The sequence below is a fragment of the Pygocentrus nattereri genome, chromosome 12 (assembly GCF_015220715.1).
Source record: "Pygocentrus nattereri isolate fPygNat1 chromosome 12, fPygNat1.pri, whole genome shotgun sequence".
Taxonomy (NCBI): Eukaryota; Metazoa; Chordata; class Actinopteri; order Characiformes; family Serrasalmidae; genus Pygocentrus; species Pygocentrus nattereri.
The window spans coordinates 40,956,389-40,972,772 of record NC_051222.1 but is presented as its reverse complement, the minus strand read 5'-3'; the positions used below and the strand labels follow the sequence as shown (position 1 = coordinate 40,972,772).

At 44.1% G+C, this 16,384-nt stretch overlaps 1 protein-coding gene across 1 annotated transcript in view; it reads left to right on the top strand.

Annotated features, from left to right (window-relative positions):
* The window catches only part of LOC108444079 (mucin-19-like), a 45,060-nt gene extending 29,441 nt beyond the window's left edge, over positions 1-15,619 (top strand). Inside the window, exons 27-33 of the mRNA XM_037543392.1 lie at positions 650-831; positions 982-1,137; positions 7,607-7,740; positions 8,292-8,425; positions 12,936-13,030; positions 13,882-14,125; positions 15,317-15,619. Of these exons, the coding sequence (XP_037399289.1) occupies positions 650-831; positions 982-1,137; positions 7,607-7,740; positions 8,292-8,425; positions 12,936-13,030; positions 13,882-14,125; positions 15,317-15,402 (1,031 nt within the window). The 3' untranslated portion in view covers positions 15,403-15,619. The remainder of the gene's footprint in view (positions 1-649; positions 832-981; positions 1,138-7,606; positions 7,741-8,291; positions 8,426-12,935; positions 13,031-13,881; positions 14,126-15,316) is intronic.
* The last annotated feature ends 765 nt before the right edge of the window (positions 15,620-16,384 follow it).

Genomic DNA, 16,384 nt, shown 5'->3' with positions numbered 1-16,384 from the left:
AGTCAACGTGGAGCTTAACAGGAAGCCAGTGTGAGATGAGTAAAAGCAGAGTAATATGCTCTTTTCCTGGTTAGCACTCTGGCTGCTGCATTCCAAACTAGTTAGAGCCAATATAAGATGTTTGTAGGAAGTCATACACGCAGATAATAAATACAGGAAAGAATGTTCAAAAGAAAACAATACTTCGTAAAGATCTGACCTAAAGCCCGGGCTTACATCTATCCAAAACTATCACATGACCATACTACACAGCTGTGAGGAATCAGTATTCAGGTGATCTGGATCTCTGATAGGTCAATGGTGTTGTGACTTGGGTCACATGATCCTGCAATGGATCTTGGGAATTGTAGTCCTGAAGCATATGTGGATTGGTAGCAGGTGTGACAAATTTGCAGTATTAGTGCTTCATTACTGTTTATCAGAAGGAAGTTCCTGGTCATCCAGGCTTTTATGTCTTTAACATGATCTCCTTTCATGTGTATCTGCATCACCAACTCTTAGAAACAGTGTTTATGGTGTTTGAAAGGAGGAACTGCAAGCGTCTTAAAATGTTGCTTTGTGGGACACCACATTGCCCACTTTAAGTGGCTATTATATGCAAACTCCTGGTTCCTTAATCAAATTTCTATTTTCTCTTTGTGCCTGACAGCATGCACAACAGGCAACATCACAAAGGCAACAATTGCAGATCCCTCATTCCCTTTTGGCTACGACTCCACCCAGTTTGATGCATGCTTGGACAACACATTACTGAAGAACAACATAGCAGCCATCACTGAGAAAGTCATAGACTCCAGCTTCCTGACAAGCATTCTGAGCAAATTAAACCAGGTCAGCATTTCTTCAGACCATCTGCAATGGATGATGAGAATTTCTGTTTATGACCTACTATGATGCAGCAAGCATGTGTTCCTCTTACAGCATTTTGGATCATGTGGTTATGAGAATTTTTTGATGGTCTGTGTTTGTGTGTTGTTGCAGTTGTTCCCATCAGGCCTTTCTGACGGTGTGGTGCAGATTCTGAATGCTGTGTCTCGTGTGGCCACTGTTAGTGACATCAGCAAGTGGAACATCACCACAATTGACACACTGTCCTCTCTGATGAATTTGATTAATGGAGACTGGACCTCAGACCAGGTAGCATGTCTATGTGTGCCTGTTTGTGGGATGTAATGGATTTTAGTTGTGGCTAGAACTTTACTACAGGAACCAGCTGATGGTCACTGCTGGTTATGAATTCACAGGCATCCACTAGGTGGAGCTTGTAACATGGACAAACCAGCTCAGCAAGTCTATAGCCCTGTCCCAAATGGCATCCCAAGTCAGGACATCCACAGACATGATACCAAAAGTATGCAATATGCCCAAATAGATGGCAAGAGATTTTGAGGGTAGAATTCTCTCAAAATTATCATAGCGGTCACATTCGTTCTTTAAAAGGGGTTAATTTATCTACAACAGATCAATATAGATTAAAATCGTAATACATCTGAATATCTGAAATCGGTAAACAAATCTACTCTGCTCTGATTGGTCACATACACTATATTGCCAAAAGTATTCAGTCACCCATCCATATCATTGAATTCAGGTGTTCCAATCACTTCCATGGCCACAGGTGTATAAAGCCGAGCCCCTAGGCCTGCAGACTGCTTCTACAGACATTAGTGAAAGAATGGGTCGCTCTCAGGAGCTCAGTGAATTCCAGCGTGGTACCGTGATCGGACGCCACCTGGGCAACGAGTCCAGTCGTGAAATTTCCTCACTACTAAATATTCCACAGTCAACTGTCAGTGGGATTATAACAAAGTGGAAGTGATTGGGAACGACAGCAACTCAGCCACGAAGTGGTCGGCCACGTAAAATGACAGAGCGGTCAGCGGATGCTGAGGGGCATAGTGCGCAGAGGTCACCGACTTTCTGCAGAGTCAATCACTACAGACCTCCTAACTTCATGTGGCCTTCAGATCAGCCCAAGAACAGCGTAGAGAGCTTCATGGAATGGGTTTCCATGGCCGAGCAGCTGCATCCAAGCCTTACATCACCAAGCGCAATGCAAAGCGTGGAGTGCAGTGGTGTAAAGTGGAGTTGTGTTCTCTGGAGTGACCAATCACGCTTCTCCGTCTGGCAGTCCGATGGATGAGTCTGGGTTTGGCGGTTGCCATGAGACAGTACCTGTCTGACTGCATTGTGCCGACTGTAAAGTTTGGTGGAGGGGGGATCATGGTGTGGGGGTGTTTTTCAGGAGTTGGGCTCGGCCCCTTAGTTCCAGTGAAAGGAGCTCTTAAAGCTTCAGCACCAAGAGATTTTGGACAATTTCATGCTCCCAACTGTAACGCGAGACCAGGGTAGAATCCAATCGCAGGTTTATTGAGGATAAGGTTAAACCAATCCAAAAAACGTACAAACAGAGGGGAATCCAATCATCGTAGTCGGGGTACACAGAAGAAAGATCATCCAGAGGCATACAAACAAAGGGAAATCCTAAATCGTGGTCAAGTTCAAACAGAGCAAGGTCATACACAAAAAACACAGAGAAAGGACAAAACGCTTCGAAATGGCTATGGGAAGACAAGACGTCGCAAGGTGAGTTCAGAGCAGCGTGCTTAAATACTGAGCTAATTACAGATTAGATGCAGGTGAGTGAGTGCTAGAACTGGGGCGAGAGTGACCTCCTGTGGGCAGGAGGGGTAACTGCAGGGCCAATCGTGACAGAACCCCCCCCCTGACGGTCGGCCCCAGCCGACCTAACTGCTCTACGAGGATGACCACGAGGACGGGGGGCAGGACGATCAGGGCGAGCCCTGTGGAAGTCATTGATAAGGGATTGGTCCAGAATGTCCACAGCCGGAACCCATGACCTCTCCTCCGGCCCGTAGCCCTCCCAGTTCACAAGATAGAGCAGTCGTCCCCTACAACGTTTAGAGTCCAGCAAGGTACGCACTGAGTAGGCTGGGGCTCCGTCGATGTCCAGAGGTGGGGGAGGGTCAGCCACCGGCACAGAAATCTGAGTAGCAGAGGCAGAAACAGGTTTGAGAAGGGAAACATGAAAAGTGGGAGCTATCCTATAGTGTGAAGGCAACTCTAAACGATAAGATACTGGAGAAACCCTTTTGATAATACGGAAGGGACCTATAAAACGTGGACTTAACTTCTTAGAAGGAAGTCGTAGTCTCAGATCACGTGTTGACAGCCAAACCCTCTGTCCAACCTGGAAGGCTGGAGTAGGACCTCTCCTCCGGTTAGCCTGTACTTCCATGCGGCGGACGGCTCTTCGTAATCGTACGTGAGCCTCCTCCCATGTTTGTTGGCTCCTATTCCTCCATTCATCTACTGCTGGTACCTGACTAGGCTCAGAATCCAAAGGGAGGAAGGGAGGCTGGTATCCTAGGACGCATTGAAAAGGTGTGATACCTGTGGCAGAGCTGATCAGGGAGTTCTGTGCATATTCCGCCCAAGGGAGAAACGAGCTCCAGTCATGTTGATTGCGTGAGCAGTATGAGCGAAGAAAACGTCCAATCTCCTGGTTTAAACGTTCCACTTGCCCGTTGGATTGGGGATGGTATCCTGAACTGAGGCTGATGTTGAAGCCCAGGACTTTACAGAAGGCCCGCCATACATGTGAAGTAAATTGGGTGCCCCTGTCGGATACTATATCCTCGGGTAGACCATAAAACCTGAATACCATTTCGAATAAGGTTTCAGCCATCTCCCAGGCTGTGGGTAGTTTCTTAAGGGGTAGCAAACGACAGGACTTCGAGAACCGGTCTATAACCACGAGTATAGTAGTGTTACCATTGGAGGAGGGTAGGTCTGTGATGAAGTCTACCACCAAATGAGACCATGGACGTCTAGGGATTTCTAAAGGGACTAACAACCCCGACGGAGGGGAGCGAGGAGTCTTGCTCTTGGCACATTCCTCACAGTCTTTAACAAAGCGATGAGTATCCTCTTCAGAGGTAGGCCACCAAAACTTGCGTTGAAGCAACTCCACGGTGCGTCTCATGCCAGGGTGTCCAGCGCTAGGGGAAGCATGAACAATTGTCAGTACACGAGTGCGCATGGTCTTGGGTACATACATTTTACCTTCGGGACATTCAGCGGGGACCGGATCTGTGGCATATTCCAATTGTAGCTCTCCCTCCAGATCCCAACTGACAGGTGCTAAGACACAAGAGTGAGGGAGTATAGCCTCAGGTTCACAGTGGTTGGCATCCTCGGTGACGGAAAACATGCGTGAAAGAGCATCTGCCTTTCCGTTCTTGGAGCCAGGCCTGTAGGTGACAGAAAAATCAAACCTATTAAAAAACAAAGACCAGCGAGCCTGACGGGCATTGAGTCTCTTAGCCGACCTTATGTATTCCAGATTGCGGTGATCCGTGAAAATCAAGAAAGGATGTCTTGCACCCTCCAGCCAATGTCTCCACTCCTCCAAAGCGTACTTCATGGCCAGGAGCTCCCGGTTTCCCACGTCATAGTTTCTTTCGGCAGAATTCAATTTACGTGAGAATTACGCACACGGGTGCAGTTTGGGTGGCACTCCGGTTCTCTGGGATAACACAGCCCCTACCCCAGTATCAGACGCATCCACCTCTACTTCAAAAGGCAGATCTGGGTTAGGGTGCGTCAGAATAGGCGCAGTGGTGAATCTCTCTTTCAAAGCCTTGAACGCAAGATCAGCAGTAGGTGTCCACAGCAGGTGTTTCTTCTGACCCTTGAGCAAGGCGGTGAGAGGAGCAGCTACCATACTGAAGCCTCTGATGAAGCGACGGTAGAAATTGGCAAATCCGAGGAAGCTTTGCATATCCTTAACAGTTTTCGGCTGTGGCCAATTGACTACCGCCTTGACCTTGTCAGTACTCATGCTGACACCTCCTGGTCTAATGTCGTATCCCAAAAAAGAGAGTTCCTGCACATGGAACTTGCATTTCTCGGCCTTCACGAACAATCTGTGGCGAAGCAGTCTCTGTAACACGGACCTCACATGTCTGATGTGCTCCGAGAGGGAGGACGAGTATACTAGGATATCATCCATAAAAACTATGACCCACCTGTCTATCATGTCCCTTAGGACATCATTAACAAACGCCTGGAAAACGGAAGGAGATCCGGATAAACCAAAGGGCATGACCAGGTACTCGTAGTGCCCTCTGGTGGTGACAAATGCCGTTTTCCATTCGTCTCCCTCCTTTATACGTATGAGGTTGTAGGCGCTCCGGAGGTCCAATTTAGTGAACCATTGAGCGTCTCTCAACTTCTCCAGGGCTGAGGGGACTAAGGGCAACGGATATGGGTTCTTAACAGAAATAGCATTGAGACCCCTATAATCCACACAAGGACGGAGATCACCGTCCTTCTTCTGGACAAAAAAGAACCCAGCAGCAAATGGAGACTTGGAGGGTCTGATGTGGCCCATCGCAAGAGCTTCATCTATATATGTCTCAAGTGCTTGAGATTCTGGTTCTGACAAAGGATACACTCGACCCCGGGGGGAGTAGTATTAGGTAACAGATCAATGGAACAGTCGCCGGGACGGTGTGGGGGGAGTTGGGTGGCGCGTTCCTTGCTAAATACCTCCATTATGTCGTGATAACAGTCCGGAATGGTCGAAAAATCCGGTTCCTCTGGGCTTTCAATAGTCGTAGCACGACATGGCAGGTCGAGACAATGGTCCTGGCAATAATTACTCCATTTGAGAATCTCCCCATGTTTCCATGAGATGACAGGATCATGTTTAGCCAACCAAGTATATCCCAAGATAATGGGGTGATCGGGAGAGTCAACGAGAAAAAAGGATATTTTTTCTCGATGAAAGAGTCCAACCTGGAGGTCGATGTCAGGTGTTTGTTTGGTAACTGTCCCTGTGCCCAGGGGACGACCATCCAGAGCTTTTATCCTCAGCTGGTTGTTCATGGGTTGGAGGGGGATTTTGAGTTGTTCCGCCAAAGCAATGTCCATGAAATTCCCAGCTGCTCCCGAATCTACAAGGGCTGATACAGAAAATGTCTCAGCGGCCAGTATGCACGTAACATCTATAGACATGTGATTCAGCAACATATCAGTGAATGACACGCTTACCTCTGCCGTCCTGGTTTGACCAGGACGAGTCGGGCATGATGAGCATAAGTGGCCAGCTTGACCACAGTACAGACACAGGCCCTCTCTGCGCCTGCATTGTTTCTCCTCCGGAGTTAACCGTGTCCTCCCCAATTGCATAGGCTCAGCTTCACGTGGAGAAGGTTCTCCCAAAAAAACAGGAGGAAGGGACTCCCTCAAAAGCCTCCTTCTTCCACGGAGTAATGTATCGAGAGATATGGCTGCCTCAATAGCCTGATTAAGAGTCAGCTCAGGACCACGAAACACCAGTTCAGCCTGAACATCCTCTCTTAACCCTCTCATGAACATGGTCTTTAGCGCAGGTTCACCCCAGCCACTGCCCGCCGCGAGCGTGCGGAAGTCCAGAGCATAGTCAGCCGCAGAGCGGGTGCCTTGTTTTAAGTCACATATTTGAGATCCCACCTCTTTTCCGGTGGGAGAATGGTCGAACACAGCCTTAAACTGAGAAAGAAACCGGCTCTCGGACTGTAATATCGCACTATTTACTGTCCATAGAGCAGTGGCCCATTCTTTAGCCCTGCCAGTGAGCAACGAGATAACAAAATGCACTTTATCTGTCTCAAGGCGAAACTGTGAGGGATTGTGAGTAATATAGAGAGTGCATTGCATTAGAAAACTATTGCACATACCCGGAGAGCCGTCATAACGTTCAGGTACAGCTATAAATGCAGAGGAGTGCGAAGGATGGCCTCGTGGTTCGGGACTCGCAGCTTGATCCGAATCCTGGCCATGTGGGGCTGCCGGCGTGGAAATTCGCTGCAACAAACCCTGGACTAGCTGTGCCAACTCGTCCAGTTTCTGGTCCTGGGAAGTCAGCCGTTGTTCCAAACCTGCTGGATCCATTTTGGGCGACGTCTTATGTAACGCGAGACCAGGGTAGAATCCAATCGCAGGTTTATTGAGGATAAGGTTAAACCAATCCAAAAAACGTACAAACAGAGGGGAATCCAATCATCGTAGTCGGGGTACACAGAAGAAAGATCATCCAGAGGCATACAAACAAAGGGAAATCCTAAATCGTGGTCAAGTTCAAACAGAGCAAGGTCATACACAAAAAACACAGAGAAAGGACAAAACGCTTCGAAATGGCTATGGGAAGACAAGACGTCGCAAGGTGAGTTCAGAGCAGCGTGCTTAAATACTGAGCTAATTACAGATTAGATGCAGGTGAGTGAGTGCTAGAACTGGGGCGAGAGTGACCTCCTGTGGGCAGGAGGGGTAACTGCAGGGCCAATCGTGACACCAACTTTGTGGGAACAGTTTGGGGACGGCCCCTTCCTGTTCCAACATGACTGCGCACCAGTGCACAAAGCAGGTCCATAAAGACATGGATGAGCCAGTTTGGTGTGGAAGAACTTGACTGGCCTGCACAGAGTCAAAGGCTGCAGTAAGGGCTTCTAGGGGCGCTTTTGAGAAGTCTGTTTCTCTGTCACCCGGTTTTGTCATATGAGTTTGTGTGAAGCTTGAATATTGTGTTTGTGTGTTGTAGAGTAAAGCGATCATCATGAAGTATCTGAGCGTGGCTGTTAACACTCTGGGAACTGCTGAGATAAACGCAATCAGCTCCAACCTCTGTTCTTTGGATTCCAGTGTCCTCAAATCCATCACTGCTAAAAGCCTGAAGTAAGTACACTTTTCAGTAGACATTATGTAATACATTTACTTTTGTTATTTTTAATTTTATGTACTTGAGTATGTTTAAAATGTAGATGCTATCTGACTTTTACTCAAGGATATTTTTGGCTACACACTTTTAACTGAGTAAGATATTCAAGCAGTACCCACACTTTAACTACAGTACAGTGTCTCACTATCTTCACATGCCTGGTGTAGAGCTTCTGCAGGAACTGACAGTCCACTTAAATCTACTGGAAGTAGTAAATTTGAAGGAATAACATTCGTACCCATTGACCCACCTGTTCTGGGAGAAGTGAATGGAAGAATTTCATGGATTTGTGTTTTGGTTTCATTGAACTACATATTCCCCCGCGACCCTGACGGAAAAGCGGCTTAGAAAATGGATGGATGGATGGATGAACTGCATATTTTAGTGCTTTCTCATCTGTAGCTGTTTGTGTCTTACAGATAACAACAAAAGGTGTAGATTAACTAGTGTTTTATGTTTAAAACTCTTGTAAAAAGTCCTGAGTTGTTTTCTTTCTTTCTTTCTGCAGGTCAGCGAACGCTATGAATGTATCCTCATGTTCCATTGATCAGAAATCAGCTCTGTACAGCATTGCCAAGTCCTCGTTCAGCACTCAACACAGCGACCCAACAGCATACTACCAACTCATCAGCTCTTACCTGGGTAACGTCCACAAAAAAGCTATGAACAAGTTCTCATTTCATCTTAGTCTTTAATCTGTGCAAAATGCTGTAAAGTCAAAAAAAGATTTTCCATAATGCAAAGACAAAAAATTATGCATTTTCATGAATAAAGCCCACCTCACTTCTCTTCCATAAATGCAGAATATCTCATTTCTGCTTAGCAATAGTAAGTAGGCCTGTCCAGCTCTGATTAGTGTGGTTTATTTCAATAGCGATGCAAACCAGCCATTTGGGGTGTACTTTGAGTACTTCTGGTGCCGGTACCAAGCCCGGATAAATGGTGAGGGTTGCATCAGGAAGGGCATCCGGCGTAAAACTTGTGCCAAAACTATCATGCGGATCACAAATATGATTGCCATGCCGGATCGGTCGAGGCCCGGGTTAACAACGACCGCCTCCGGTACTGTTGACCAGCAGGGTGCCGGTGGAAATTGGACTATTGTACGTCGAAGACCATCAAAGAGGAGAGGAGGAAGACGGGTTAGAAGGCAGCGAGAGAGAAGGAAAGGCAGGAGTGTGGAGGTTAGAGTAGGGACTCTGAACATAGGGACAATGACTGGTAAATGCAGAGAGCTTGCAGACATGATGGAGAGATGTAAGGTAGATATTCTGTGTGTCCAGGAGACCAGATGGAAAGGAAGCAAGGCCAGGAACATTGGGGGTGGATTCAAACTGTTCTATCATGGTGTAGAGAGGAAGAGAAATGGAGTAGGGATGATCCTAAAGGAACAGCTTGGGAAACGTGTTCTGGATGTAAAGAGTGTCAGACAGGATCATGAGCCTGAAGTTGGAGGTTGATGGTGTGATTTTGAATGTGGTCAGTTCATATGCACCACAGGTTGGTTGTCAGTTAGAGGAGAAAGAGGAATTTTGGAGTAAGATGGATGAAGTGGTAGATGATGTCCCTAGAAAGGAGAGATTGGTGTTTGGTGCAGACTTCAGTGGACATGGTGGTGAAGGAAAGAGAGGGGATGAAGAGGTGCTGGGTATGTATGGTGTGAAAGACAGAAATGCGGAAGGTCAGATGGTTGTAGATTTTGCAAAGAGAATGGAAATGGCTGTGGTGAACACGTCTTTTCAGAAGAGGGAAGAACACAGGGTGACATACAAGAGTGGAGGGAGGTGCACACAGGTGGATTATATCTTTGGCAGGAGATGCCACCTAAAGGAGATTGGAGATTGTAAAGTGGTACCAGGGGAAAGTGTAGCAAGGCAGCATAGGGTGGTTGTCTGTAGAGTGAGATTAGAAACAAAGAAGAGGAAGAGAGTGAAGACAGAGCCAAAGATTAGATGGTGGAAGCTGAAGGAGGATGGTTGCAGGCAGTTCAGGGAAAAATTGCAACAGGCCCTTGGGGGCAGCGAGGAGCTACCTGAGGACTGGGAAACTACAGCTAAGGTGGTGAGAGAAACTGGCAAAAATGTGTTGGGTGTTTCATCTGGTCAGAGGAAAGAAGACAAGGAAAGTTGCTGGTGGAATGAGGAAGCCCAGGAGCGCATTCAGAAGAAGAGCTGTATGAGAGGCTGGACAGTAAAGAAGGAGTAAAGGACTTGCATCATTTGGCTAAACAGAGAGATAGAGCTGGAAAGGATGTACAGCAGGTTATGCTGATAATGGATAGAGAGGGAAATGTACTAGTGAGTGAACAAAGAGTGATGAGTGGATGAAGGAGTACTTTGAAGAACTAAGGAATGAGGAAAACGAGAGAGAAAGGAGGACAATGGGGGAGAGATAGTGGATCAGGAAGTGCAGAGAATTAGTAACGTGGAAGTGAGGGCACCTTTAAAAAGGATGAAGAATGGAAAGGCAGTTGGTCCAGATGACATACCTGTGGAGGTTTAGGAGAGAAGGCAGTGGACTTTTTAACCAGGTTTAACAAAATCCTGGAGAGTGAGAGGATGCCTGATGAGTGGAGAAGCAGTGTACTGGTCCCCATTTTTAAGAACAAGGGTGATGTGCAGAGCTGCAGTAACTACAGAGGTATAAAATTGATGAGCCACACCATGAAGGTATGGGAAAGAGTTGTTGAAGCAAGGCTAAGGCGAGAGGTTCAGATAAGTAAGCAGCAGTTTGGTTATATGCCCAGAAAGAGTACCACAGTACCCAATTTTTGCGTTGATAGTGTTGGTAGAGAAGTACAGAGTCAGAAGTTCAGAAGGAGCTACATTGTGTCTTTGTGGATCTAGAGAAGGTATATGATAGGGTGCCAAGACAGTACTGTGGTACTGTATGAGGAAGTCAGGTGTAGCTGAAAAGTATGTAAGGGTGGTGCAGGACATGTATGAGGATAGTGAGACAGTGGTGAGGTGTGCAGTTGGAGTGACAAATGGTTTCAAGGTGAAGGTAGGGTTACATCAGGGATCAGTTTGAGCCCCTTCTTGTTTGCAATGGTGATGGACAGGTTGACAGATGAGGTCAGGCAGGAGGCTCCATGGACCATGATGTTTGCAGATGACATTGTAATCTGTGGTGAGAGTAGAGAGCAGGTGGAAGAGAATCTGGAGAGGTGGAGGTTTGCACTGGAGAGGAGAGGAATGAAGGTCAGTAGAGACAAGACGGAATACATGTGTGTGAATGAGAGGGAGGCAGGTGGAAAGGTGAAGATGCAAGGAGTAGAGGTCGTAAAGGTGGATGACTTCAAATATCTTGGGTCAACCATCCAGAGCAATGGACAGTGCAAAAAAGAGGTGAGGAAGAGGGTGCAGGCAGGATGGAATGGGTGGAGACGGATGTCAGGGCTGATGTGTGACAGAAGGACAGCAGCAAGAGTGAAAGGGAAGGTTTACAAGATAGTAGTACATCCTGCTATGATGTATGGTTTGGAGAATGTGGCTCTGTCTAAAAGACAAGAGGCTGAGCTGGAGGTGGCGGAGATGAAGATGCTGAGATTTTCGTTGGGAGTGACAAGATTAGAAATGAGCAGATCAGAGGGACAGTGAAGGTGGAGCAGTTTGGAGATAATGCCAGAGAGGCCAGGTTGAGATGGTTTGGACATGTGTTGAGGAGGAATAGTGGATATATTGGGCAAAGAATGTTGGAGATGGAGCTGCCGGGTAGAAGGAGAAGAGGTAGACCTCAGAAAAGGTTTATGGATGTAGTGAAGGTGGACATGGAGACGGATGGTGTGAAAGTAGAGGAGGCAGTGGATAGGGCAAGATGGAGGCAGATGATCCACTGTGGCGACCCCTAAAGGGAGCAGCTGAAAGAAGAGGAAGAAGAAGAAGAAGAAGAAGAAGAAGATTGTGCTGTGAAGGTGAAGGAAGAAACTCTTCGTTGACACCCGTCTCTTGCATGAAAAAGATGTTTATTTGCATTTAGTAACCAGCCAATATTTTCTCTGCCCACAAAGCTTTGAGTGCATGCTTTTATACCCCAGTTGTTTTTGACATAAGGTATAGTCCACATCTGGTTTCTATTAAAATACCTTATTCTGAAGCTAAAAGGGAGAAAATGAGTGGCCCATCTCTCTCTTGGGATCTGGAGCTTTAAACCTGCGCCCCCTTCACACATTCCATACAAAGTAAAAAATCACACATAGTGTTTTCAGATAGCACACAGCTGGATGCATATTGGAGCCCAATATCATATCACTATCATATTTAGCATTTTATCAAGGCTTATACACTTCATTAGCTTTCAGAGTTAAAGAAAATATCATACCATAGTGTTTTTATGTCATATTTTACTGTCTAAAGGTCCTGCACATCATCTGAAGACTACTGCAGTCTTCTAAAGGCTACTACACACTGTCTATAGACTAATGTAGCTGCCTATAGGCCACTACACACTATCTACATAATAATGTAGCTGTCTAAAGGCTACTACACACTGTCTATAGACTAATGTAACTGTCTAAAGGCCACTACACACTGTCTGTAGACTAATGAAGCTGTCTAAATGCCAGTACACACTGTCCATAGATTAATGTAGCTGTCTCAAGGCAACCCACTCTGTCTACAGACTACTGCAGCCTTCTAAAGGTACTGCACACTGCATTGCAGCACACTTGATACTGGTCACTGGAGTCCAGAGCACATCTGTAGCACTAGGCCAATCACAATTGTTAATTTCAGTTATTGAATTTATTTAGAATTTAGCTGGGTGTCTTTTTATTAATTGGGTTGAAGCAAAAACATGTAAAGAAATGACACCAGAAAATGTATATATTGAGACACTATTGGAAATACCAATTCAGAAGTTTTATTGAGCTTGCGCTGTCTGCCTTCCGTTGGGAAGTAATAAGTATCAACATCTAGGAAGCAAGATGGCTTCAGGCTGTTTATGCTTGTAACTGCATAATAATTCAATAGTTTAAAAAAAAAGTAAATTGCAAAGATGGCAAGTAACTGCCAGTTAATATTGGCTTGAGTTTCTGTGGTAAAATCACTGCCATGTTTTCCCAGGAATGATGTTGATGTCTGAGAATGTTTACTGTCCATATTTCATGTAATTCAGTCTTGCTAAATTTAATTTATTTTGTCTGTATGTTTAGGTGGAGCTCCTGTGGAGGACATAATTGCTCTTTCTGCTCTGAACGTCAGCATGGACATCACCACCTTCTTGAATCTGAACCCAGATGTGATCAAGGTATGAAACAGTCATCTAGTTGACTAGAACAGAATGGCTCTACCAGGCCTGGCTTCTTTAGTCCACTGATACTGTTCCACAATGCAGGGTAGAGCTGTTCTTGCCAACAAGAGAATCTGCTAAACTCACTTAGACATATAATGTTGTACTTTTTCTGAAGAAGATGTGTTGGACTTCATCTGCTCTGTTTGCTGGAGCTGCACTAAATGGCCAAGTGTGCAGCAAAATTTTATGGTAAAATCAATAAAATGTTCTCTGAGAAAATAAATTAATGTGTGCACCTAAATGCGTTTGTTGGACATCCCATTCCAAATCCGTGGGCATTAATATGGAGCTGCATACCTATGCAGTTATAACAGCTTCCACTCTTCTGGGAAGCTTTCCATAATAGCTGCTTTCCTCACCATGCGGCTTTTCTCCATTTAGGAAATGGAGACTGAAACTAGGGAGCAGTGATGCTTCCATAAAAAGCAGGGGGCACTCTCACAATATACAGAACTTAAATTGCCACACTTTTAATTTGGTTTTGGCCAATATTTGTCAATATTGATAATGATGATTGGTTTTGATCAAGGAGGTTTCCTAACTGGAGACAAGATGCTGTAAGATCAGATAACATTCCTAAATTAAGATCAGATTTGATTATGTAATACAAATTTGTGAGAATCTTATTTTTATCTGTCAGAGAAGTTAAGATCAAAAAGAAAAAGTTTCTGTAACATAGTCGCTCTTTATTTACTAAGAAAAAAAAACTATAAACCTATTAAAAATTTATACAATTTTTATACATTGAATGATCAAATTTCCAGAAAAGCTCTAACTCTGTGATTTTTTTCATGTTTGTGTTTCAGGCCCTGAATGTAAACACAGTGATCAGCCTGATGGGACAGAACAAGGCTGACCTGAAGCTGTTTGAGAACACCACAACGGTCAGGATGTGGGCGGCTCAGCAGTACAATTCTGAGTTGGCTGTACTCGGACTTTCAGGAGGCAAAGCGGACCCCGTCAGCTCTACGGCTGCACCCGCCACTACGTTCACAACAGTATTAACTAGCATCACCATCACACAGACCAACCAGACCGTCAACACAACGGGTAAGACACTGTTTATCAAAACCAGTCATTCATAGAAGAACCCAGCACTGAGCTACAGTGAGGAGGAAACAGGAATTTAGACAGTTTTGATGCCTCCTGTGTATATGTCCACTTTACATTTACACACATAATGTCTTTGGCTTTATACTTTTAAAGAGAGACAAAAATGTAACCATAAACATAAACATAAATATATTTAATATCCAAAAGATTAATAGTACAAACCAGACACAATAATTTAGTAGCATTACTGCTTTGCTGAAAACCTGTTTCTTGGCATCTACAGTAAGAAGTTTTCAACTTCTTGCAGCATTGCATTTCAGTTTGGCTCATCATTTTTCTTTAATGGCTTTCATTCTGAAATTGATGTAGAACCATTGGCATAAATAAATGGTTCTCTACGTGGTGTAATCATTCATCAGATTGATGGAGAATAAGTTGTTTATGGTTCTATGTTGCACCACAAAGGATTCTGCTACTGTTACATGCTTGACATTATAACAATTGAACAATCCTTTTTGGTGCTTTCCCAATAAAACCTTTTCCAAAGAGACCACATACAGAACTGTAGATATCACATTCTTTGTCAGTCTGAAGAACCATTTCATCATGCTGTATGTATCATGTATGTGGTTCTACATAGAACTGCTGTCTTAACTAAAGTACCTTTAGAAGTTCATTCTTTTTAATGAGTGTAGTTCATGATTCAGCTTCAGTATTTATACTACAACAGAAGGAAATAATTTATATATATAGTTTTAGCTAAAAATGTAATTCACATCACGAGAAAACACGGTTACATGCCGCTGTGTTTTGTAATGTAGCATAACATCAGATTAAACTGTAACACCAACACATTTTATTATTACACACTAAAAAAATGGGTTTTAACTTAAAGTAACTGTCCATGCTGTCCTACATTTTATGCCTTTTACTTTATATACGGTCTAAAATTCTTATATACTCATATTCTATATATAAGTATTTAATGTATAATTTATAATATAATGTATATTGGCATACTAAAACACAGATTCCTGTTCAGTGAAACTTACCATTCAAATTCTGTTAACTCAAAATTTTAAGGCACTGAATTTAAAGTTAAAATGACATTTTTTTTTACATTGAGCAGAAGTGAAATGCTTATTGAATGCTTGGAGTCCTGTAACTGACAGTGTGTATCTGTTTCAGGTTCAGCTGTTGTACACCGTGGTTCAGGACTGTGGCTCATCTCTCTGTGTGTAGGACTTCTGACCATCACACTGCACACACTATGATAACCATCAGCCCAAATAACCCTCACACATAGCTCACTTCTAATGCACTGCACTCTAATTTAACTCACTATACAGTTTCACTTTAAAACACTTAATATTTGTTTCACTTGTTTATAATTATACAGACAAATCAATCCAGTAATATTTATGTAATTTCTGTAGATGTTTATTAATGTTTTAGCATATAAGATTACTTTTATTTTGATTTGAACTGGGATGGGACTAAAATCAATTTTGAAATTCTTAATTTAATAATTCTTAATTATGAATTGTTTTTAATCTTGATTAACAAAAACCTCAGTGTTAACTTCCTAATTTGTGCTCAATAAACTTAGCATGCAACTACTGGTTTGTGTTTGTTTTTTTCCAAGTATCACTTTCCACCACTATGAAAGACCAAATAAAACTGTATTAAAGCATATATTAACATTTCTTGACGTGATGAAATTTTCATTTTTACATGTTTGAATTGATTTTTTGGGCTTTAAAAAAAAGCGAGGCTAAAAAAAAGCCTCACAGCGAGGAGGGCCTGGGTTCAATTCCCCGGCCAGGCGACCGGGATCCTCTCTCTGTGGAGTTTGCATGTTCTCCCCGTGTCTGTGTGGGTTTCCTCCGGGTTCTTCGATTTCCTCCCACAGTCCAAAGACATGCAGTCAGGCCAGTTGGACATGCTAAATTGCCCCTGGGTGTGAGTGACTGTCTGTGTCTGTGTGTCTGCCCTGCGATGGAGTGGCGACCTGTCCAGGGTGTATCCTGCCTTCCGCCCGATGACCGCTGGGTTAGGCTCCAGCACCCCCCATGACCCTGAGGGAGAAGCGGCTTAGAAAAAAAAATTTTCTTGGAAAAATGTAGTTAAGTAAAACAGTAAATAATAAAACCTTACATATAATAATTACATTTGTGCAGGTAACAGTTTATTTCACTTCAGTTCAAGAATAAAAAAATTAACAGTTCAAACATTATTTGTAATTAAACTTTTACC